General features: G+C 42.7%; 2 protein-coding genes across 5 annotated transcripts; one reads left to right on the top strand and one right to left on the bottom strand.

Moving 5' to 3' along the window:
• Positions 1–218: 218 nt before the first annotated feature.
• On the bottom strand, positions 219–18,623 carry ears2 (glutamyl-tRNA synthetase 2, mitochondrial). Of its 3 annotated transcripts, XM_085911239.1 has the most exons (17): positions 18,473–18,623; positions 18,098–18,402; positions 11,231–13,820; positions 10,978–11,143; positions 8,014–8,207; positions 7,505–7,669; positions 7,271–7,399; positions 3,291–3,494; positions 2,681–2,836; positions 2,426–2,615; positions 2,190–2,340; positions 1,671–1,992; positions 1,476–1,584; positions 1,081–1,234; positions 799–929; positions 593–728; positions 219–367 (listed from the first exon to the last, which is right to left on the bottom strand). In XM_085911239.1, the coding sequence occupies exons 7-17, from the start codon at positions 7,284–7,286 to the stop codon at positions 272–274; spliced, it is 1,665 nt and encodes a 554-aa protein (XP_085767365.1). In that variant the 5' UTR covers positions 7,287–7,399; positions 7,505–7,669; positions 8,014–8,207; positions 10,978–11,143; positions 11,231–13,820; positions 18,098–18,402; positions 18,473–18,623; the 3' UTR covers positions 219–271. The 3 variants fall into 3 exon arrangements, with proteins under 3 accessions (XP_085767365.1, XP_085767366.1, XP_085767367.1); XM_085911240.1 differs by lacking the exon at positions 11,231–13,820; XM_085911241.1 differs by lacking the exons at positions 7,505–7,669; positions 8,014–8,207; positions 10,978–11,143; ... (1 more) ...; positions 18,098–18,402; positions 18,473–18,623 and adding an exon at positions 4,498–4,598 and having other exon boundaries at positions 7,271–7,405.
• On the top strand, positions 4,572–22,061 carry LOC147057181 (uncharacterized). Of its 2 annotated transcripts, XM_085911225.1 has the most exons (65): positions 4,572–4,619; positions 6,019–6,112; positions 6,694–6,712; positions 6,797–6,824; positions 6,994–7,116; positions 7,316–7,512; positions 7,588–7,691; positions 7,774–7,886; positions 8,039–8,272; positions 8,338–8,412; positions 8,503–8,738; positions 8,951–9,032; positions 9,114–9,257; positions 9,330–9,532; positions 9,608–9,708; positions 9,778–9,887; positions 9,956–10,132; positions 10,215–10,246; positions 10,323–10,420; positions 10,504–10,526; positions 10,598–10,619; positions 10,692–10,719; positions 10,799–10,877; positions 11,009–11,155; positions 11,251–11,462; positions 11,943–12,037; positions 12,122–12,240; positions 12,313–12,492; positions 12,566–12,606; positions 12,838–12,935; positions 13,157–13,179; positions 13,268–13,289; positions 13,361–13,388; positions 13,497–13,581; positions 13,664–13,810; positions 13,897–14,108; positions 14,198–14,301; positions 14,425–14,543; positions 14,616–14,771; positions 14,837–15,051; positions 15,142–15,227; positions 15,371–15,501; positions 15,579–15,704; positions 15,855–16,045; positions 16,255–16,343; positions 16,496–16,623; positions 16,719–16,846; positions 17,157–17,274; positions 17,448–17,666; positions 17,776–17,946; positions 18,111–18,260; positions 18,355–18,419; positions 18,501–18,630; positions 18,751–18,836; positions 18,915–19,044; positions 19,221–19,411; positions 19,718–19,808; positions 19,883–20,012; positions 20,088–20,278; positions 20,364–20,525; positions 20,601–20,737; positions 20,806–20,945; positions 21,217–21,305; positions 21,377–21,635; positions 21,713–22,061. In XM_085911225.1, exons 1-65 carry the CDS (start codon positions 4,596–4,598, stop codon positions 21,778–21,780), a joined length of 7,755 nt encoding a protein of 2,584 aa, XP_085767351.1. In that variant the 5' UTR covers positions 4,572–4,595; the 3' UTR covers positions 21,781–22,061. The 2 variants fall into 2 exon arrangements, with proteins under 2 accessions (XP_085767351.1, XP_085767350.1); XM_085911224.1 differs by having other exon boundaries at positions 7,316–7,691.
• The last annotated feature ends 87 nt before the right edge of the window (positions 22,062–22,148 follow it).

Genomic DNA, 22,148 nt, shown 5'->3' with positions numbered 1-22,148 from the left:
GCGACACTGCAATTTTAATCACATGCACCAATTACTTCATCACGCTTACGCTAATCGCACCGGTCACACTTTTTTTACTGTATAGCGAGGAGGCTAAATACAATCGTCCGCAGCAAATTGCAAAGACAGTAGTTCACTGTTGTACACGTGAATAATTCCAACTTTGTTACTTCAATCAGTAGTTCGTTTTGTTTGCGTCAATAAATGTCCCACAAAAACTCCGTCCAAAGAAAGAAAAAAAAAAAAGTCTCATCCTGGACTTCCGAGATGGCTAGCTGGGCTCGTCAAGCAGGAGAAGCTTCTGGAGTCGATGGATGGACTCCACGGGCCCCAAAGCCACCATCATCTCCGCCACGCTGGGTCCTTGCTAGAAGGGGAAATGAAACCAAACACAAGCAATCCAAAATCTGCTTCCTCTTTGCATTTTGCTACTACTACGGGAGATGAGTCGGCGTCGGAATTCTATTACTGGCATCGTAGATGCGCTATTTAAAGAAGACCTATTCTGAACTTTGAATACGTGTAAACTGGGAAGCCCCGCCGTTTCTTCCCACAGTCTAAAATGCTCTTTTTTTTTTTTTTGTCAATTTACCTGCAGTCCACTTAGAGTCAGACGTAAGAGCATCATCACATCTCTGTATTTGGTGCCTTTGGTTTGCTTGGCCAGGGTCTTCAAATCTTTGTTGATTTCATCCACGGCCGCCGCCTCTCCTCGTTTTTCTGTTAATCTGCAAAGCAAAGACATTCGCATCACATTGTCGGAACGGTGTGACTCGTAGGTGAGCTCAAGCTGCATACTTGAGCGCCAGTGTGGCGACGTGCCGGGCCTCTGAGGAGAGTGCTGCCACCTGTTGACTGGAGAAGGAAGGACGCACCCACAGGTACGAGTAAGCGGGACTCACCAGCTCCCGCAAAGTCGATATGTGGCCCTGCAGACAGAGAGAGAATCATTTCAATATGACTGGCAAAGAAACAACAAAATACAAATTGGATTTTTTGTAGTTATTATTTTTTGCAGTCACCAGTGGTGGTGGCCACTTCCAGGCCAGCAAGACTGCAGAGGAAGAACAAACTATTTACCTTGCGCAAGTGCAGAACCCGCCTGATATAATCCTCATGCAAGACATCTTCATCCTGAATCTCGCTCATGTAGGCCTCACGGATTTGTCCCTGCAGATCCGTTATCAGAGAGTTGCACAGCTTCTCATCTTCAATACGATCCTGCAAGTGGATTCTGGGGTGGAGGGGAAAAAAGGGACGAGAAAAAAAACCCTGTTTTATGGAATCAAAGGGGACATTTTATGGGATGGATCAAAATGTAACATAAAATATACAATTAAAAATACTGAATAATTCCAATTTCAAGTTTGTTTTAAATTATGGAGGGGAAAAAAAACATAGCAACATTTTTCTGCTGTTAAAAGGGGAAAAAAATATAATTAATAGACTAAAATGTGACAGCAGCAAAAACTCACTTGTTGAACTCTGGAAGTTTTTCGAGATCAAGCAGTGCAGAGTGCGTGGTGATCTTGGAAGGATTAAACTCGGAGATCAACTCATCTAACCTTCGTCCCACTCGATTGGCTACCGATTCAAATTCATCGTTACCAGATGACCAGGACTTGAAATGCCACACGAGCACACGTCACAATGAACATTTTACCACTCACAGCTGAATCCCGAGCCGCAGTTGGTGATGATGTCCAGCAGAGCCTCCGGCAGGATGCCATCTTGCTGAAATTTTTGGATGAATATGTCCCCTTGCCTCTTGGATAGTTTGCTGCCGTCCTTGTTGGTCAACAGCGGCAGATGTCCGAAGTCGGGCGGCTGCCATCCGAGGGCGCGGTACATAAGGAGGTGCTTGGAAGTAGAGATCAGCCACTCTGAGCCCCGAAGTACGTGGCTGATCTTCATGTGGTGGTCGTCCACTATGTTAGCCAGGTGGTAGGTGGGGAAACCGTCTGCTTTTATAACCACGGGGTCACCTTCCACCTGGCGGGAAGGACGGAGGGAAAACGGGAAACAAACCTGAACATGATCCCTCAAAAGTTTCCACCAAGAGGAAGTCAAGACATTTTTTTTTTTCACTTTCTTGACAATAATATGGTTCCTGCAGCTCCACTAATCTAAACACGTCATTCTGGCTAATATTTGTGGCCTATGAATTAAGCGTCAAAATCTTCCTCTACCTGCGCCACCTCGTGCCGATTCCACCCAAAGATGAGATCCTGAAAAGGCTCCACTCCCTCCTCCAGACGGAACCTGATGACGTGGGGCGCTCCCTGGGCCAGCTTCTCCTGGACCTGCTCGCCCCGAAGGTGTCGACACCGGTTGTCATATCTGAGAAAGGCGATGACAAAAACTTGAATGCCAAATAAACATTGTCTTGTCTGAGCGGGTCAGGATCACGTAATGGAGATATAACCTGGGAGTCTGTCCGATCCTAAGAGATTCTTTTTTGAGCAGCTCCAGCCTCTGGGGGGTGCAGAAACAGTGATAGGCGTGGCCGTTGTCCAGTAGCTGTGACGCCGCCTGTCTGTACAGGTCAAGTCTTTCTGACTGCTGGTACGGACCAAGTGGCCCGCCTCGACCTGGACTCTCATCTGGCGGTATACCTGGATGACAAAATAAGCCTTTTTTAGATCTTTAATGTCTGGATTATATCACAGTTTTGTTTTACCTGCCCACTCTAGCATGTCCTCTATGGCCTTAGCCGCCCCTGGTACCAGCCTGCTTTGATCCGTGTCCTCCAGGCGCAGGATGAAGGAGCCACCGTACTTCTTGGCAAAGATGTAATTGTAGAGAGCCGTGCGGAGACCTCCGAGGTGCAAAAAACCTGCCAAAAAAGTTTATCAGGATAAAAACAATGGAAGGGCATCCACCTGTGCTTAATGAATCATGCAAGTGACTCCCTCATGGGAGAAGCTGAAAGTTACGCAGGCACGGGGAGAACATGCAAACTCCACAAGGAAGGCCACAGCCAGATTCCATCTCTGAACTCTGAGGCGGACATGCTAACCAGTGCTCTACTGTGTCACCAAAAACTGAAATTGACTGGATTTAAACAACAAAAGTCAAAGACTTTTGAAAAACGACCTTGACACAGATAAACACAGTTGTACATGAATTCTACTTGGAAAAATTACCCTGACACAGTTAAACACAGAGTTGAACCAGCACTTTTACTTTTAGAGGAAAATTCTATCCACTGAAATATCTGTGAATCAAATCAATAAAACAAAAAAAGCTACTGCAACTACAGATTTTCTAGTTTTTACCTGCGACCTTACCTGTCGGGCTTGGGGCGAACCTGACCCGTACATCGCCTGGTGCCGAGGTGGTGCATCGTCTGCTGAAGGAGAAGTCGAGCTGGCGTTGAGTTCGTAGTCTTGACGCCGGAGCGGGGAAATGAAATCCATGAAGAGTAACCACCCGGTTAAAATAGCAGCGACAAGTTAGGAACCACGACCAGGACATGTTGACTTCAGTAGGTTCTGTGGGTCACAACGAAAACAAAACGACCCAATTTAGGTTGTTTAACGTCGCTATCCAAACAATTAAAATCTCCATGACATGGACGTTTTTTTAAAATACACATTAAATATAACGTTAAGTCATTTCAAATACGATTAATTTCCACTCTTTTAGGGCAGCGGATACGTTGACCAAACTTTGGAACGCAATTGGCTGATTTTCTTCTTCGGTAATACAAATTTGATTGTCATTGTTTCGTTACTGCTACCTAGCGGTGAAAACAATCACTTCACTCAATTTATATTCTCAATTAATATTCTCAAGAAACTAATGGAGTAACCCCAAAAAGAATTTCTTTTAATGTAGGAATGTCAGATTTGAGTGATGTTACGTCACAATTTGAGCTGTTATTTGAGCCAAAGCTAATGTAAGTGTAGTTGGTTTCGTTTTCTGACTAAATGGTAGAAATTAACCTCTATTTTAATCCATCCATCCATTTTCTATACGGGGAGAACATGTAAACGCCACATGGGGCAGAGCCTATATTTAATAATTGTGAATTCTTATCTCTACACTTCACCGGTTTGAAGCTTCTTCCAAACCAGTTTGACCAGATTCGTTGGCGTACACATTAATGGAAAGTATTTGTCACACCCTGTAACATACTTCCTTCATGACCGTTATTCATTATTTATAATACATCACTGTTAAATAAAATATTGGTGAATAATTAGCACTGAAAAAAAAGGTCAATTATATGATTAGAATTATGGGGTCACTCAACTCCCTTTAAGTTCCTTACCAACAAAGAGAGAGTCTATAAAACATATAAATACATAATATAAAAATACAAATAATAGGAATAAAGTCAATAAATGAATAAATAACAATAAATAACACTATGAGGTGTAGTGTAGAGAATATAAGAGGTGAATGAAATTAATAAAAAAATAAAATAAAATCACAACTTCCATGAAGAACTTAAACACTACGGAAATAGAAGGGAAAAAAATGTCAACACACCCATCGCCCCTCCCTGCAGTTTAGGGGTGACACCTTCCGTGTGATTCTACCTGGAGCTCACTGGTACACCTGCTTCTCAGGTGTCAACACACGGACGGATGCTGAAAGAACGACATCATTCGGTAAGACATTCGGCTTTTGTTTTAAATATTATTGTTCCTTCAAGGCAACCGCTTCTATTTTCAATATGAGCAGCATATCTTCTTACATCCAAAACTTGATTGTGTGTTAAGTACCTTATTGTTAGCAGCACCTGGCTGAAAAAAAAGATTAACATTAACTGGAAATGAATATTTACAGTCAACCTGATCAATCTTATGTTGTGTATACCTGGCAACAACGTGCCAAAGACATAGAAACAATAAATTCATGAACCTTTTTTAAATTAAGGGTTCATTTTTGTATTAGAATTTGTTTGATTAAAAACTTGATTTTTATTTGAAATTTTAATTGAAACATAACGCTGTCATAGGTCTACATACTTTGTTGATGCTGTATGTTATTTTATTTCTTCATGTTTTTTCAGTCATTGTTTAATTTCTATGAATGAAAATGAATGGATGGCCTGACAAAATGTTGACTTATTTGTATATATTAGAAAATATATTAGGCCGGCCTACATTATTTATGTAGTGTCCGCTGTATGTGTAAATACTACATATATCTATGCATATATATTAATCTGATTTATGAGTTACTGTTATGAGTTATATTAATGTCACAATTGAGTTGAATTTATAAAGTTGTCACAGCGAACGCTTGAAAGACCGCAAGTGTTTCGTAAGTTTATAACACTTAGCAGTAGAGAAATAGATCGATAAAATAAATAAATACATTTTGTACTCAACCATTTCAAATAACAAAAACATGCGGGTGAGATTTGAAAGGAGGAAATACATTTCTACAAATGTTTCAAAAGCACTTTGGGAATAATTAGTCAACGAACAGGAATTCCTGACAGTAAGAGAGTGAAAGTAAATGAAGAGGAAACCCTGTCGACCAATTATTTTCATACTTTGATTGTCTCTCGGACTGCCGATTAATTGTCTTGTTTGGCTGATCAGTTCGACAAAGAAGAGGCTGTAAATTTCCATAATTTTAGTTTCTTAAAGAGGAACTGAACCCAAAATATATATTTTTAAATGTGCATATTATTTTCTGTCTGCGTGTCTGCCGATGATTGTTGTCCCCCTCCCCATTTTTGTATTGTTTACTTAAAAATAGAGCATCATGAGCTCTTTGGGTTTATTGTTCAGATGACAACAGTGTTGAATTTCAGCATTCTTCTCTCTGGTGCAGAGCGACAATGTGTTGCAAGAATGATGAAGGTCATGGGTAATACTGACAAGTATCTTGTAGCCACTCCCTGATTTCTATCATCGGCTCACATTGTAGCATTTATCGATTTCATAGAGCTCCCAAAATATCAACATTTTATGAAGAATAAAAATGTCCTGTAACTGTTATGATCCTAGAATGTACATTTTGTCACCATGGTGTCGAATGTGCTTCCTTCCCCAGCGAGCACAAAACTATACTCATCCCCATGAGACCTGCGGCATCATGAGATCAAGCTACATTTTCCTGCTACTTTACCTCATCTGGGGTTGCTTTGGTAAGAGCAGAAGAATTCAATTCAAATTAGAAAAAAATTATAATATTATATATATATATATATACGTAATTTATATGTACATCATTATATATAATTATATATTCCAGAGTATCATTTTTCACAGCTTTCAAATTTAAATTATATATCTAGTTTATACATCATTGTATATAATTATATATTCTATAGTTTTATTTTTCACAGCTTTAATGAAACTGGTTTGGTGAGGAAGTATTACAAAGGCAACTACGCTTAGTTGGTTCTGCTCTTTCACCTGGATTATTTCACAATGGGAAAGAGAAGGTGTTGCGTAAATATGTGGGCCGCTCCGTGTTCAATTTAACATCTCATAATACATTTGTTTATTTTTAAATATTTCTATTTCTATTTGTGTATTCTTATGTTGTATTCTTTTTTTTCTATGCCTTGTCCTCAAGTCGATAAATAACACGGACGAGTTTTGGTTTTCTGTCAGATGAAGCCTTTTGCTTCAATCTAAAATCTTCATGATGACAAAGTATTCAGATGAAATATTATTTTCACTCGCAATCAATCACTAAAGACCCCCCCCCCTCACTCAATAGGGTCATCTAGTCAACAAGGGTAAGTTACCGACGGAAGTTTTTTGAAACATTTCTATTCCCAAAATGATGACTGATTTATTTTGGTTTCGCATGACCGATGAAGAGAGCTAACCTGCAACATGACCGGCCAGGTGAGTGAAGAAACGATCTTTGCATAAATGGCAAATGAATCAGCAAAAGGAATTTTGCTTGTTATTATTATTTATTTCTTTTCACTCAATTTATGATTCGAATCAAAATACCAAAAAAACCTGACTGGACACTTTATGATTATTATTTTTTTTTTTTACTTTTCTAAAGAAACCAGATGCAGCATCATGCTTCTTCCAGTGTGTTGGCTCGCCTGCATCAAACACCGGAAGAGATCACATGCGGAATCTGAAAGCAATGCTGGAAGCTGCTACGGATGTTTATACCTTCATGGTAGGCTTGGTCGAAGATTACACCATGATGGAATCATTTTCTAAAGCTTGAGGAATATTGTCACAAATCTAAAACTTTCAAAAATCCAGCCGTGCATTCTGGATAGAAATAGTGCCCCCAGTGGCAACTGAGACCAAGATAACTGAGAACTTACCTGGTTCCTTATCCATAATGTGTCATTCTTTCCCCTCGCAAACAGAGATCCAGCGCAAGAGGAGCTGACCTCAGCCTGGAGGGAGCCATCTTTTTAGATCCCAATGCGGAGCCTCTCCACAATGAAGCCCTGGTAGAGATGTGGATGGAGGTCAATGTGAGACCGCTTTTGACGTCCATCAACAGACACGTCCTGGCCTGCCTCAGCACCAAGAACTTCAGCTGTTCCACCTACCAGACAATGTACATCTGTCGGCTCGTGAACAAACACCTTCTGCTTATCGGCGGCTTTTCGAATGCTCTGTTCTCTTCTCGCAGGGTGAAGGAGCTCAGCCAACATTTCTCTGAGATGATTCCTTCCAGACAAAAATGGATCTACTCATTCTTTATGTATCCCTTCCTGTCAAGAGATGGAATCAATGGTAACCATCATCGTGGATTTGTCATTAAAGTGATTTTAAGAGGTTTCACCCCCCCAAAAAAATTTTGTTTGCCTCTGTACAGGTTGCGTAAATCCAAACGAAAGTAGTGAAGACTGGCTGATGAAGAATTTCGGTGCGTTCAGTGTCATCGCTAGAATTTACGACTTACCGGCGCTCAACATGGTTTTCAGTGGGGTGAGTCCCACTCAAGGGCCATATTTAATAGGAAAAATGTGTTTATTCTATTCATAAATTCATTACTCTATGCTAATTGTAACCAAAGATTATGAATAAACTGTTTCAACTAAAATATGTTGCCTACCTCTTTGTGTATCTTCTCAACACAGCTGGAAGTTCTTCACCTGCTGTCTCCGGCTCAGAAGGCTGAGCTGCTGATGAGGCCCGAAGTGGCGGGCTTGAACGACGACTCCCTCTCGCTGATCTTTCACAGTTTGATGACAGATGGTCCACCACCCAACACCATCCATTACGGAAGGAACCCCAACTGGACCGAGCCTGGATACCCCCAACATCAAGACAGGCCGCATTTACCTTCGTCCCCTCACATCACCTTCAGAGAGGTATTTTAACTTTGGCTGTGTGCACAAAAAAATCTTCATACAATTAATCCCTGCCTCACTTTCAGGTAATCCAAGGAATCACGATGACTTTTAAACCCATCACAAGCTTCGTCCATGACTTTGTCGCCTTCACCAAAGAGGTACAAAAATTCTCTTATGGTCCAGGCACATACTGACTCTCTACGGGACCGGCGGTATCTCAATATAGATGTCACGTTTCAATTTCCCAGAGAGACGTGTCAGAAATCAGAAGCAGCACACTGATGCAGTTCCTGCTTAATTGGACTCTGGCAGAGGTGGCGAGTCAATACAGCCCGTATTCGGTACCCGTCACCCCAGAGGTGCTGGAATTGGACAAAATGGAGGACTGGTACCGACGTGTTGTCCTGCCCATACTACGGAGGTTCTCTGACGACGAACAAGCCCTAATGAGTGATCATCTCGTGCTCACCTTTCATCATGTGTTGTATGTTCCACTAATACTTGAGTAAATATTTATCCATCCACCCTAGCTAGCTAGCTAGCTATCCTAACTGGCTAGCTATGGCTACCCGGGTATGGCTTTGCTAAGGCGGCTAGCTTAATTGCCACATAAGTGGGATAGAAAATGGAAGGATTCATTTAGGCCCATTAGCTAGCAGCAGGTCTTTTAATGAAGTGTCACATTATGTTTTGCAGTAACTTGGATCACAATGTGGACAACGGAATGGCCGACATCCAAGATGTTTGCAGCGTCACTCTTGATGGCAATCCTTGTGGGGTAAAACAAAAAAACAAAAAATAAGAAAGGTTTTTAATTTCTGTTTATCAAAAATTCTTCCTGGTCATCAACCCCCTCCAGTTGACTGACGCCGTTGAAAAGATGGCGCGTATCATGCACTGTGCAGCTCGAAGCAACCTGACTATGTCTGAGGGGAACATCATGAGACTGATTTTGGAGCTGACGGAACGTCTCAATTTACTAATCCAGGAGTTTGCTACAGCCGTGAGTTCATAAGCCCTTCTTCTACTCAAACTCGTATGTTTTTGTACGTGATGACATCTTCCGTGTTTGCAGAACTTCACAGAGGTGGCATCCGACTTCCAGGAGATCTTTAGCGAGGCCGACTCCCACGCTCTTACTCAGGAAAACCTCCAGGACCCGGAATTCATCACTATGTGGTTCCACATCAAACTGTCACCCCTCCTTCCCGACATCCCCATCAGCTTGCTCTCCTGCCTGAGTACCAACAACTTCTCCTGTCCAGCCTATCAAACTCTGTGAGTTTACCACCCGTTTCCTCCCACTGGCAAAGTTTTTCGGAGAAATAATAGTCACCGTTTGTCGCGGTGCAGTGTTGCTCTCCTCAGCAAGCACATCAGCTACTTTGATCCGCATCCAGTCAACCACCAAAACATTTACACGCACTTCATCTACGTCTTCCTGAACACGTCCAGTGAGTTCCAATGACAAAAATATGCTTTTCATGAATTGTATTTGATAAAGTCTTATGTGTATGTTCCAGAGTTGTGTTTCTCAGGTAACAGCAAAGAATGGCTGAGGAAAAATTTCGGGTCCTTCTCAAAAGTCGCTAACATCACCGACTTCTATGACCTCAACCCAAACTTCTCAAGCGTGAGTGACACACATCAGAAGTCAGCAAAGCGATAGCTGGACCGCATGTTTTTTTTTTCTTTCCTCAGCTGGAGGTTCTGGAGGAACTGTCTCCAAGGCAGACAGCCCAGCTGATGCTGGTGCCTCTCCCAACTCCTCCCGAGAAGGACGTCGTCATCCGTGAAGTGTTTGATTTCCTGCTGGAGTCTCCCAGAGAGAGGAAGCTTCTAGAGGTTTTGCATCATCTGCTGCTTCTTGTTCCTGAGGTGACTGCTCTTATGGGCCTGATGGTGATGACTCACCAATATTTCGCAATCAGGAAAGTGAGCTAAAACGTTAACTTTGCAGGTCCAACCTTCTTGCGCAGTCTTCAAAACCATGTGAGTATTTTTCGAAATGACTGTGTATATCGTTAAAATAACTTTTCATGATTTGTGTTCTGCTTTTTTTTTCCAGTCTTGAACAGCTCCAAAGAGTCATCGTGTCCGTGCCGCCTGATATGGAGATACATATTCGGGAAAAACTGGACCAACTCATCCAATCCACGCCTGAAGGTAGAGAAGAATGCCTTAGGCACATACATTGCATTTAAATATCGTTGTGTAAATTGTACTGGACATTTTTTTTTCTCTCCTAGACTGTCTGCCTGACAACATCCAGGTAACCCTTTTCTCTAACAACATTTTCTATTCTATTTCAGACACTTTAACTCACTTTTTGTTCTTCCACAGTGCTTGGTGATTCCGATCAATGGTAAGAAGTGCTTTCAAAATTCACGAATCTGACATCCACAGTTAATAATTCTGATTCTGGACAATTTTACAGCAACTGGCGTCTGCGAGAGAATCGACAGGTATGTCGTAAACTAAATACCATACGTCGCCACGCTGCGTGCTTTGACATCGTAATTTGCTTACGTGCTAATCGTGCAGCTCTGACCTTCATTTGACCTTGAGTACATCTATGGACGTCCCTTGCAACTTTACCCTGGACGAATATGCGTGTGGACAGGTAGCGTTTTATTTTTTACGTTGGGGCCGGGTTGTTTCTTTTAAATTGGTAACACTGGATTTCTTTACGGTTGCTGGTCAAAGCAAAATATATAACTTACTGTATATACTTGATCCATGTCCTATATCCAGCTGCAGAACTTCACGGCCAATCACCTGGCGTCTCTTCTGTCGTGTAATCTCACCGGAGACAGCAAACGGTCTGTCGTGCTATGGAAGATCCTGCTCAATAATCTTTCCACCATCTTGGATCCAGCTTTGGACATTCTGGCCAGCATGGTTTGTGAAAGACGGAAGAAAGGAAGTCACCATTAAAAATAAATGAGGGAGCGACGATTCAGATACGATTTTTACTTCTTTTTTTTTTGGCATAGCCCGAAAATACAATCGGGCCATCTGCGCCTGAGATTCTGGACGTGATCGGTGAGATCCGCGTGGCAGTGCTGAGCGATGAACAGCTGAGGAACAGCAGCGTCATCGCCAAATGGTTCTCAAGGCGCCTTAAAGGCTTCCTGCCGTCAGCATCCAACAATTTCCTGCGATGTCTGAGCCACAGGAACCTCAGTTGTCAATCTTACCAGCAAATGTAAGAAACCCAAAGAAACAAAAGCATATAAAGGTTTTGAAATGAAATATATAAGCGTAAAAGATGAAAACCAAAATAATAAATAAATAAATAAATAATACTGCTCATCTTACTCTTGATAGCTAGCAATGTTCTCAAGATGCTAAGTGACTCATTTTTGACGACAAGCTAATTAAGCTAAAAGTTAGCTGTAAAAGGCTTTGGCTCACGAAATCATTTTGTATTGTGTGCGTAACCAAGATAAAAGCAAATTTTAACCTTTGACATTGTATTATTAAACTAAACTAATAATTTCGTGTGAAACTGTCATGCTACATGTCCACATGAAAAGATGCTAAGTTACACCAACCAGTTTTTCTTTGTATTTTTTCTTCAACTGGAGACTACAGGACAAATATTTACTTCAGCCTCCCTTCTTCCATAACTAGAGTCTCATGAAGATAACGAAGCGCTTCTCGATGCTTTTTTTCCCAATATCAGCCTGGACGTTTTCAAGCAACTCTATGACGAGATCAACGACAAGGAGCGGATCTTGCAGGAGTTCATCCTTAAGTTCCTGTCTCGGCCGGTCTCAGGTCAGCTCATCCCGCCCTCACTTATTTCTAATCTTCACAATGATTGAATAATGAATGAACACACAACTTCTTGACTATGTGCAGGCCCAGGCTGCCTATCGGGGTTCAACAGCAGCACAGAGTGGCTGATGGTGAACGTGGGTCAATTTTCAGAGTTCTTGACCCTCGAAGAGATTCTGCGGCTCAACCCGGAGTTCAACCCTGTGAGATTTCACTCTTAACAGACAACTGACCATCGTTGCCTAAGCAAGATCAAAATCAATGCCTCGTTTTAGCTGGAGGCCCTGCCTCTGCTGTCTTTACGCCAACGGCTGGACTTGCTGTTGACTCCGCCTTCCGGTCTCCCGGAGACAGACGTCATCATCAATGCGCTATTTGATCAACTGACCGACTCACCCGAGGAACGCTTGAAAATTCCAGAATTTCTCAAACAGCTTGTCGGATCCCTTCAACCGGTGAGGAACAATCAGTGGAGGGGGTTGAACGAGAAAGTGATTTTAATTTGTTTTTCTTTTCTTCTCTTTTCAGCCATCCAAAGCTAACCTTTCCTGTTCCTCCTACGAGACACTGTGAGATCACACCTAAAATGTCTTTGAAAGATGACAAATTGTATTATTTTTTTTTCCTCACAAAGGCTTTTGACCTTCTTCAGTCAAAATACATAGAGCATACCAAATTACTGCACACTTAACACATACTTGTCACACTCTGGTTCAAATCACAACGCTTGTGAGGGGTTCCTTGAAAATCAAATATTTTCATAAACGAAATGTAACCTTATTACTGCTGTCGTGTTCCAGTTTCACAAGACTGGACTTGGCCGTGCCAATTGTTCCTCTCCATGTGGCGTCGTCCATCTCTTCAAGCAAGCTGGAGCTGGCCGAGCTCCTTCCACCGGGTGAGAGGATAGGCAGGAAGGCTTAATAATTATCATGAATAATAATTAACCTTTGAAAATTAAATTATTTGTTTTAAAAATATCAAATAATTAATTTGATCAATTAAAACAATAATAATTGAAAAAAACTCACTAATACTTTTTTATATCTGTCCTAAAAATATGATGATTTATTTAGAGTATTTCATAGTAAAATTTATAGTAAATCTTTTCTTTGACAGGTTGCATCCTATACAGCGGAGAGGTGACGATGCACAAAACCACTTTTTCCTCAGCTTTAATATTTGTAGAAATACTGTTGAACTATATTCCATCTTTTTCTCAATCTTCAGTGCACAGTAACCCCAATTAACGGTAAGTCATTTTCTTACTTGATTGGTGACATACTGTTTCACTGTCACTCACTCATGTCATGTTTTTCACAGACACAGCGATATGTACGGCGATCAACAGGTGAGTTCAGGTCACCCACTGGCGGGAAAAACATGCCAGATGATTGACAGACGGGCATGCGTACTGTGTGTAAGAAACGGCAAAGCCAAACAATTCTAAATTATACAGCACGGCACTCCAGCTCCTACTGGACAACGGAACCCATGAAGAACATCTCTGCGACTTTTCCGTGGAGCAAGTTGCGTGTGCATCGGTAAATGTCACGCCTCTTGTGATAATAGCGATTTAATGTGGCTTTTCGGTCATTAATTCAGCTCTGTTATTTCACGCCGCAGCTAGCGGCGCTAACGGCTCAGGATCTGGCCATGATCTTTACGTGCAACCATTCGGGCATCTCCAGCGGCAGCTTACCCGTCTGGAAGCTCCTCCTCACCAAATCCTCTCACTTGTTGAATGCTTCTCTAGACCTCCTCGCCAACATGGTAGGGAAAGCTGCAAACAATTCTAAAGTTCATTGATTCGAGACTTGGGAAACACATGACTCAAGCAGTCACTGCATATTTTGCAGACATTTAACCCCGGGAATTCCTCGGCCTCTGTGATTTTGGACGCTATCCGAGAAGTACAATTGGACACCTTCCCGGGATCCTACGTGAACGATCCCGACCTCATCGACCTCTGGTTCAACCACAGGCTACGGCCGTTTCTCCACGCAGTCTCGCCGGATTTCCTCTCATGTCTTACCACCAAGGATTTGAACTGCACTAGCTACCAACAAATGTAAGAGATATGAGCGCGGTCAGGGAAACAAAACGAACTCGTATCTCAAGGCACCACTGTAATTACATCCACTTTGTCGCGGCGACAAGTTTGCAGGCGCTGAGTCACGTCCAGCCAAACATGAGCATCGCCGTAGAGACGTCTGTTTCAACACATTTCATCAAGACCTTCCTGACTCGCAATGACACAGACGGTGAGTTTTGCCGTCATAAAACAACCGAATTGAATCGCGAAAAAGTGGTTTTCATTTTCAATCGACATGAGCATATTGAATCAAAGTTATTTTTTGGGGTTCTCCGTGATTTTGGGTGTCCAGATCCCGGCTGCATCGCCCAAAGCAACAACAGCGGCGAATGGCTGCAGTTGCACTTAGCCGCCTTCTCTCACCTGCTGCTCCTCAGTGAGATTCAAATGCTCCACAGCAATTTCTCAGCGGTACCTTCTTACACCTCTCCGCCCTTTAGTTCTCATTCCCGAAATCTAATTTGAACGTTCCTGTGTGTGTAGTTTGAGGCCTTGCCACAATTAACGCTGAGACAGCTCGCTGAATTGTCCTCCACTCCGGGGGCACTCACCAGCCGTGCCCAGGTCGCCATGGTGATGATGCATGTTCCCAACCGGTTCCTGTCCACCTTCTATGACGATTTCTCCCCATCTATCGAGGTTGGCGCGAATTTAGAGCAAAGGGTCAGGCCACATTTGGTTTGACCATCTTTCATATTCTGCAGGGTCAAGAACACCTATTCCCTGTCCCAGTGAGGTCCGCCATGTTGGAAGTTGTGTTCGATCGTGCGAATCTCTCCGATCCATCCGTCAGCGACGCCGCGGTGTCCGTGTGGCTCCGGAAACGACTACCTCCTTTGCTGTTCCAACTTTCTCCGGAACACGTTTCGCCCTTTTTCGAAATACTGTCCGCAAAGAATTGCAGCGTCGAGCGGCAGGGGTACGAGAAATAAACGGGTTCAATTTCGAATTACGTTTCTAATAAATGTCTACCCGGTGTTTACTTGTTCCTACTTTGTATAATCCTCAGAGTTCAGGAGCTCAATCTCACCATTTCAAGTCTCAGTGAACCAACACAGACAGAAATACACGAACACATCGTTCAGTCTCATAAAGGTAATGACACCGTTGAAGGATAAACAAAAAATTCATACCTCCTCCAAGGAGAATGAAGTTTTAGATTGACTAATCAAAACTTGACATCATCCTATCTTTTTTTAATTTATTTTTTTATCTGATGACATCATTTTCCATTGCAGAACCAGAACCGCTACGTTGCTATGCCAACAACCAAAGTTACTACCGCTTCCTGCAGAATTCCTTCCTGGGCTTCCAGCTACCCAATCTGACCACCTTCCTGTCGCTCATTCCTCACGACAGGCGGAATCAGGTTTGTGTGTGTTCACAAGTAAGACATACTTGTAAGGAAAAAACACGATGACAATAATCGCCTTGGTGTTGATTTAGTTGGTGAGCTCCATGGCTCCATCGGAACTCAGCAGCTACCTCCGCCTGCCTGACGTGGTTGACGACGTTTCTGAACTTTGCACCATCTTTGACAACTACCGCGAGACACCCTTTTTCTTGGAGACGGTGTGTAGTGGGGATTCTGTTTTTGAGATTTTCATGAAACAGTTGTGTTTGGGATATTATTTACATGGCCGGACTGGAATACATTACTCCCATTGAAATTTTTATTTAGGAATGATTTCACACGACGTTACTCTCATCTCCTCACTGCAGGAAACGCTCCCGGCAGCGGTGAGGAAGCCTACGCTACCCTGCGTGTGGCCTTTGGCTCTCAGCAGTTCCACCAGATCGGAGGTGAATGCTTGGTTCGATCGACGCCTCGCCGACTACTTGAATTTCCTCACAAAGGATCTCATCGGAAACGTCACCACATCCAACACCTCCTGTTTGGCCTTTCAGAAAGTGTATGTCCTCTCATTCCGAGGTGTTTTCGTTTGTTCAAATGATGCAAACCAACTTTATGTTGCTAACCAAAACAGCAGGACATACAAACAGAACAGTGGTTCAGATCAATTCAAGCGCTGACTTGTAAAAGTTCAGTTCGGCAAATAATAACAAATAAAGAAACAGATAAAGGTCTTTTCACGCAATGTGTTCTTTTTTTTCGTTTCAGTGTCTCTGTTCTCGGCCCGTTCAACTTTTCTGCCGCGAATTTTGTGAGGCGAGATGTGTTTGATACCATCACAACCTATCTCAACTCAGGTGGGTTCAAGAAGTTCAAAGGTTGTATGAAAAATACATATTTATGGTATTTTAACCTTGACCATGTTTTTGGTGTCTTTAATGTTAAAGCAAATTTGGTCACATTGTCAATGAATCTGGATTGAATTTATGATTTTTTTTTTCTTTTTAAGTGTCTGAGCCAAAGTGTTACAACGCAAGTGACCCAGAACTCAACTCAACTGCATGGTTTGCGGAATATATTGGACCTTTCATTGAATTTGTCACGCTGGAGGATTTTCTCCGATTTGGATCCCCAGAGGTACTTCTAGGGAATAGTTTGTCGGGTCATTTACAATGTTTTGCAGATGACATATGATAATTTGTGCGTTTAAACAAAAACCCTGCTTCTTGTAGGTTCTCCAGGTGTTCACTGTGGACCTCCAGAACATCGCCATCTTCAACCAAAGCGTCCACCCTGTAAATGTCAGCAGCCACTACACAGAGCTGCTATACAAACAGGGCAGCAATTTTAACCCCATACTGTGAGTGTGCCCCTATTACATCAATCACTTCAAAATTCCAAGATCCATGCCAGTGTAAGCGATGTCAGAATTAACCGATTAATCGACAATAAATGGATTATCAAATTGTCTTCTGATTTCAGGCTCTCAAAGGAATTAATTCTCTGATTTCTGAGGACCATCTGATGTGTGATATTAAAACTGTATCAGATTATTCGATGGACTCAGATAGAATAATTGATTTTTAAATTGACTCTGCCTCAGACTCAACACTAGAAAACGAATATGCTGTCGGTTTATTTTGAGTGAATCCTTTGATAAATCTTTGCAGCCTTCCTCTGCGATTTCGTTGCTTCGCGCCAGGGATGGCGTTCAGCCAGTTATCGGCAAATGAAAGCATGATAATTCTGCGCAACCTAACCACCCTGTGCACTGACCTGAATCCACAGGTGAGCTCCTTCGCATCATTTATTACAACTCCTGCCTCACGAAATAAATCTTGCCTGTGTTACAATCTCAAAAGGGTACAAATGATCAGGTCAATTTGGTCACTTCATTTACTGTGTCGTTATATACACAATAAGAGACTGAAACAATCCTGAGTCAGGTGTTTTGCCAACAGGTGGGCGCTGCTTTGGCGTCTAACTTTGGAGACAAGATTACCTCCGCAATAATCGTGGCCCTTGGCTCAGAAAGCACTGGTATGTCAATGGGCCAGATTAAAACTATCGACCCTGAGGATCTCTTCGCGGCCCTGGGCACACTTAGCAACGCGACGGGCTGGCGTCGAGGCCAAGCCAAGGCCATTGTCCTGGCTCTTATATCCTCGGGTCTCATTCAGGTATTGGCCAGCTTCCACTTTGTTTTTTGTTTTTTAAAAATGATGCTGTGTTTTATAAGTCATTTCTCTGTTTATGCTTTATTTTCTATGTAATAAATGTGTTCGGCAGATCAACGACTCGTCGTCACTCATGGCGCTGGGTTCTCTCATCATCGGTGTGCCCGCAAATATTTTCAGGAACATTGACGGGTTTCAGCTAATCATGCCATCGAATAACGAAACATTCCTGACGAACTTTGTCACCGCACCACCGATTATCCACCGAGTTTTTGTGTCCCAGGTAGGAAATTCACACTCGCCTCGTGATTAGCATTTTAACACACGATTGTTAGCGCGGTCTTCAAAGCTTAATTTGGCAGCGTTTAGTTTTGAGAAACTACAAACGTCAAGAGCAAATTTTTTAAAACATAAGCCGGTTCAAAAGATTTTACCTTGTCCGCTTAGATCATCTCAGTAGATAGCAGCAGTGACGTGATCATGGAGAATGTTCCAGACGATTTGGCGACGGAGATTCCCGGCGCTCTGCTTTTGGGCGTGAGCAGCAATGAGAATGTTCTCAGAAACCTCAACAATAAGAAATGGAAACGCAAGCAGGTGGGACAAAACATTTCCGAATCCGTTCTATATAAACATGTGCTGTCAGTACGATATATATATATATTTTTTTTTTGTTGTTGTTGTTGCGTAGGCTGAGTTGTTCTTCGAGGTCGTCGCTGCGGAAACGGCCACGACGCTGCTGGGAAGCGCGAACAAGTGAGATTTATTTTTGCATTCAGACTCAAATGACCTTTTTTTTTCTTTCTTACATTATTGAGTGTGTTGGTTTGTCGGCAGTTTGTCGTCGTCTGTTCTACAAGGCTTCACGTGTACTTCAGTGAGGACCTTTGAAAAGTCGCAAGTCAAAAGGCTGGTCCGAGCGTGCCGGAGGAGAGGCAGGAACAGGGTCAAGCTGGCGGAGACTCAGGTGAGTTGTTTAGCGCATGCGCATTGAGGGCAACTGACAAAATAGAAATAGTGTTTGGCAAAAAGAAATAAGAAACCCTGACATGTATTTTTTATAGTTCGGCTGTTTTTGTTTTGACAGCTAACTTGCATGTACAACAACATCAGGGACGAGTCGGACGTCACCAACTTTGACCTTTACCCTCCGGATGTGTTGCTGTATTACAAGTAAGTTCATCATCAGTCTGCTCTCTTCGCCATAACGGAAATGTAAAAGCGGAACTTTGCTTCGGTGTCCCACCACAGTTACTCGCTGGTGCCTCAAGCCAACTGCAGGTCTTACTTTGAAGAACTGGCAGAAGCCGACTTCTCCGTCTTTTCTCCGGTGCTCAGCGGCATACCGAACGTTTTGTTTGAGAATGCGAGGAGCTGCCTGGTGAGTTCATAAAATAAATATTTTGTCAGTGCGTTTTGCTTAATTAATCGGTTATTGGAATGGTTATCCTGCCTAATATCGGAAATGGCGTCGGCCTCAAAGAATATCTATCAATTGAGCCCTGGTAAAAAAAAAAAAAATGTCACTCCCTGAAGATACTTTTGACTCTTTCCAAGGGTATCACGAGCCAAAGCTTGACGGAGAACGACATATCCGTGTTAGGAAACATGTGTTGCACTTTGGACGGCTCCTATATCAGTAACTCGGACGAATCCATCCTGAGAAGCCTACAAAACTGCCCAGAGCTCAATGAGGTCCAAGTCGCCGCAGTGGAAGCTCTCCTGGAGAGCGGCAACACAACATACGGGTACAAATCTTTTAATATTTAGATCAGAAAGTTACGGATACCACAAGATGGCGCCAATGCCCTTGAGAATATGAAATTAGAAAGTTGGATACAATTGGACTGCTTAAAAGCTTTGTATGGTAGAGAGAAGCTCAAATTAGTTTGGGTTGTTAGTGGAAATTGCGGAGAGTCTTTGTATGTGTTTTTTTTTTGCTCTTCTGATCTCAAATTATTTGTAAGCGATGTATTTTTAAGGGTCTATCTATTCTATCGACGTTACCGCAATGTAATGGCTGCCATTTTTGTGCTTGTGTTGTTGCTATCCAGCCCTCCTTCAAATTGGACCATAGCAACCTTGGAGGCTCTTGGGATTTTACCTCTTTTTTTGACGTCCAACTTCTACGACAACTTCGACAGAGTATGCACACTGTTTGAGAATCGCGAGATTAATCCGTCCGCGTGACTCTGATACTCACAGTCGTTGCTTTTAAGGAAACAAAGCGGAGTTTCTTGAAGGACTTCTTGAAGGTTCTCAAGGAAAACGGCGTCGACAAACAGAAGCGGAGGCGCCTGAGGAAAGAAATCAAAAAGTCCATTCGAAATAAAGTCAAGCGATCACTCGGTTTGTTCTCAGCAAGTTTGCACCTCCCCAAAGCAGCTCCCCCCCCCCGTTGACCCACCATCTTTGATTTTGTAGAAAGCGAGTGCACGGTAGGACACATCACACAGGTGAGCATCAGCGACGAGCTCTTCCCCTTCGATTACTTCGACGTCAACCAGTTCAACTGCTGCCTCAACGCCACCACCGTCAGAGACAACTTGGGCGCCATCACGGAGAAGGTAGACCAGGACGACTACCTCGAGATCGTTCTGGAAAAGCTGCGAGAGGTGAAATTTGATGGATTATGGAATCAGCGGTTCTCAAACTGGGTGATATTATTTTCAATGATGATAAAAACAAATTGCTTTGAAGGCATATGCAAGCCAATCAGGGATCCCGGAGGATCAGGTAGAACTTCTGGGACTGGCGTCACGTCAAGCCACCGGTGACTACATCGACTTGTGGAACATCACATTGGTGGACACGCTCTCGGCTCTTATGGATCCATCCAACGGGCCCTGGAATTCAACTCTGGTACGTGAGCAAATGATTTCACACTGGAAACAATCCGCTAGTTCTCACAAAGGTCACGTTGGGCTCTCTATTCAGGCCAAGCAGATCATCACCAAATATCTGAGTCACGACGGGAACGGGCTCGAGAGCGCAGAGCTCAGCGCTATCGGAGGAGACAACTTGTGTTCCCTAGATGTCAATGTCCTACAAACTATTTTGCCACAAAGTCTCAGGTATTGTCATCATCGTGGTGTTTTGAAGACTTTTTTGCACATTTCACAACAAAGTGTGTCTCCCGCAGAAACGCCAGCGTCTTGAATGTGTCCGTTTGTGTTCTGGAGAAAAAGAAAGCTCTTTTCACCATCGCTTTAGAAGCTTTTGGTGGAACCACACGCTCAAGAGTCTCCGCTGTGGAGTACCAGCTCATAGAGCCCTTTTTGGGTAGGCCAACACACACGACGTCAACTTCATTTAATGATACCAGTATTTAGTTGACGAGATTACCATTTTAATTTTCCTGATTTTTTTTGAGGACATGACTAAAGCGGAGCCTAATTAAAACAATGTTCTTTTCATTTTTTTTCCCTCTCAATTATTCCAATTCGGATTAACACTTTTCTTTGTGGTGTCAAATTGACCAAATAAATGCTCCCAGGGAACAAAATTTCGCCTAAAATAATGGCTTGATATTAACTCGTCTTTTCTACTGCAGGGGGTTCATCGCTGGAATACGTGAGAACGTTGGTGAACAACAACATGAACCTGGAAACCTTCGTCTCGCTGGATCCAGCTGTTGTTTTGGTCCGTATGGTCCTTTCAATAAATAACCTTTGTGTCTAGTTGACTTATCGATATCTTTTCACTCCTCCCAGGCCTTGAGCGTAGACGAAGTTCGTGATCTTTTGGGCACCAACTTGCCGAACTTAAAACTTTACGAAAACCACCGACTGGTGAAAGAATGGATCCAAAACCAAAGGCAATCTGAGCTCGATACATTGGGAGTGGGGCTCCAAGGAGGTTTAGCTGACACGGAAACCACAAATAGTCCCACAAATGGTCCCACAAATGCTCCTGCAGGCTCCACAGTCAACTCAAACCAGCCATCGGCCACACCTACTGCAAGCTCCGGTGGTGAGTACCGAATAATAAAAATGGTGGTGTCAAATCATCCTTCTGTTTGTCTCCATCTAAAAAACTTCCTTTATCAGGTACCCGCGTAAGAGAAGAGGTCGGTGTGCTCTTCCTCCTCATCCTCCTCTTCACATCTACTGTATGACTGACAGACTGAAGAATTAAAAAAAAAAAAAAGAGTAACCTCTTTATATAACCTAGAGATTCCCAACAGTTGATCATTAGGTGTGCTGCTGGATATCCTCCAATTTCATTTGATTGCTTTAACAATATCCATTTTATTTTTTATTATAAATATTGTCTATTTATGCCAACAATGTTTCATGATAGTCAGAACAATTAGATTCTCTTCTACCAGGATGGTCCAATTATTCTGTCATTTGCGCAATAGAATAATAGAGTTCAATTAAATGGGTTCAGATTTAATAGATTTTGATGTTGTGTAATTCTTTTTTTTTTCCCGACGTAAAAATAATCTACTTTGGCTCAATAAAGGTTGTGAAACATTGTCAT

This window comes from Syngnathus leptorhynchus, chromosome 5 (genome assembly GCF_054491065.1).
Source record: "Syngnathus leptorhynchus isolate UIUO chromosome 5, UIUO_Slep, whole genome shotgun sequence".
Taxonomy (NCBI): Eukaryota; Metazoa; Chordata; class Actinopteri; order Syngnathiformes; family Syngnathidae; genus Syngnathus; species Syngnathus leptorhynchus.
The sequence above is the reverse complement of the archived record's forward strand: the minus strand, read 5'-3'. Positions and strand labels throughout refer to the sequence as shown.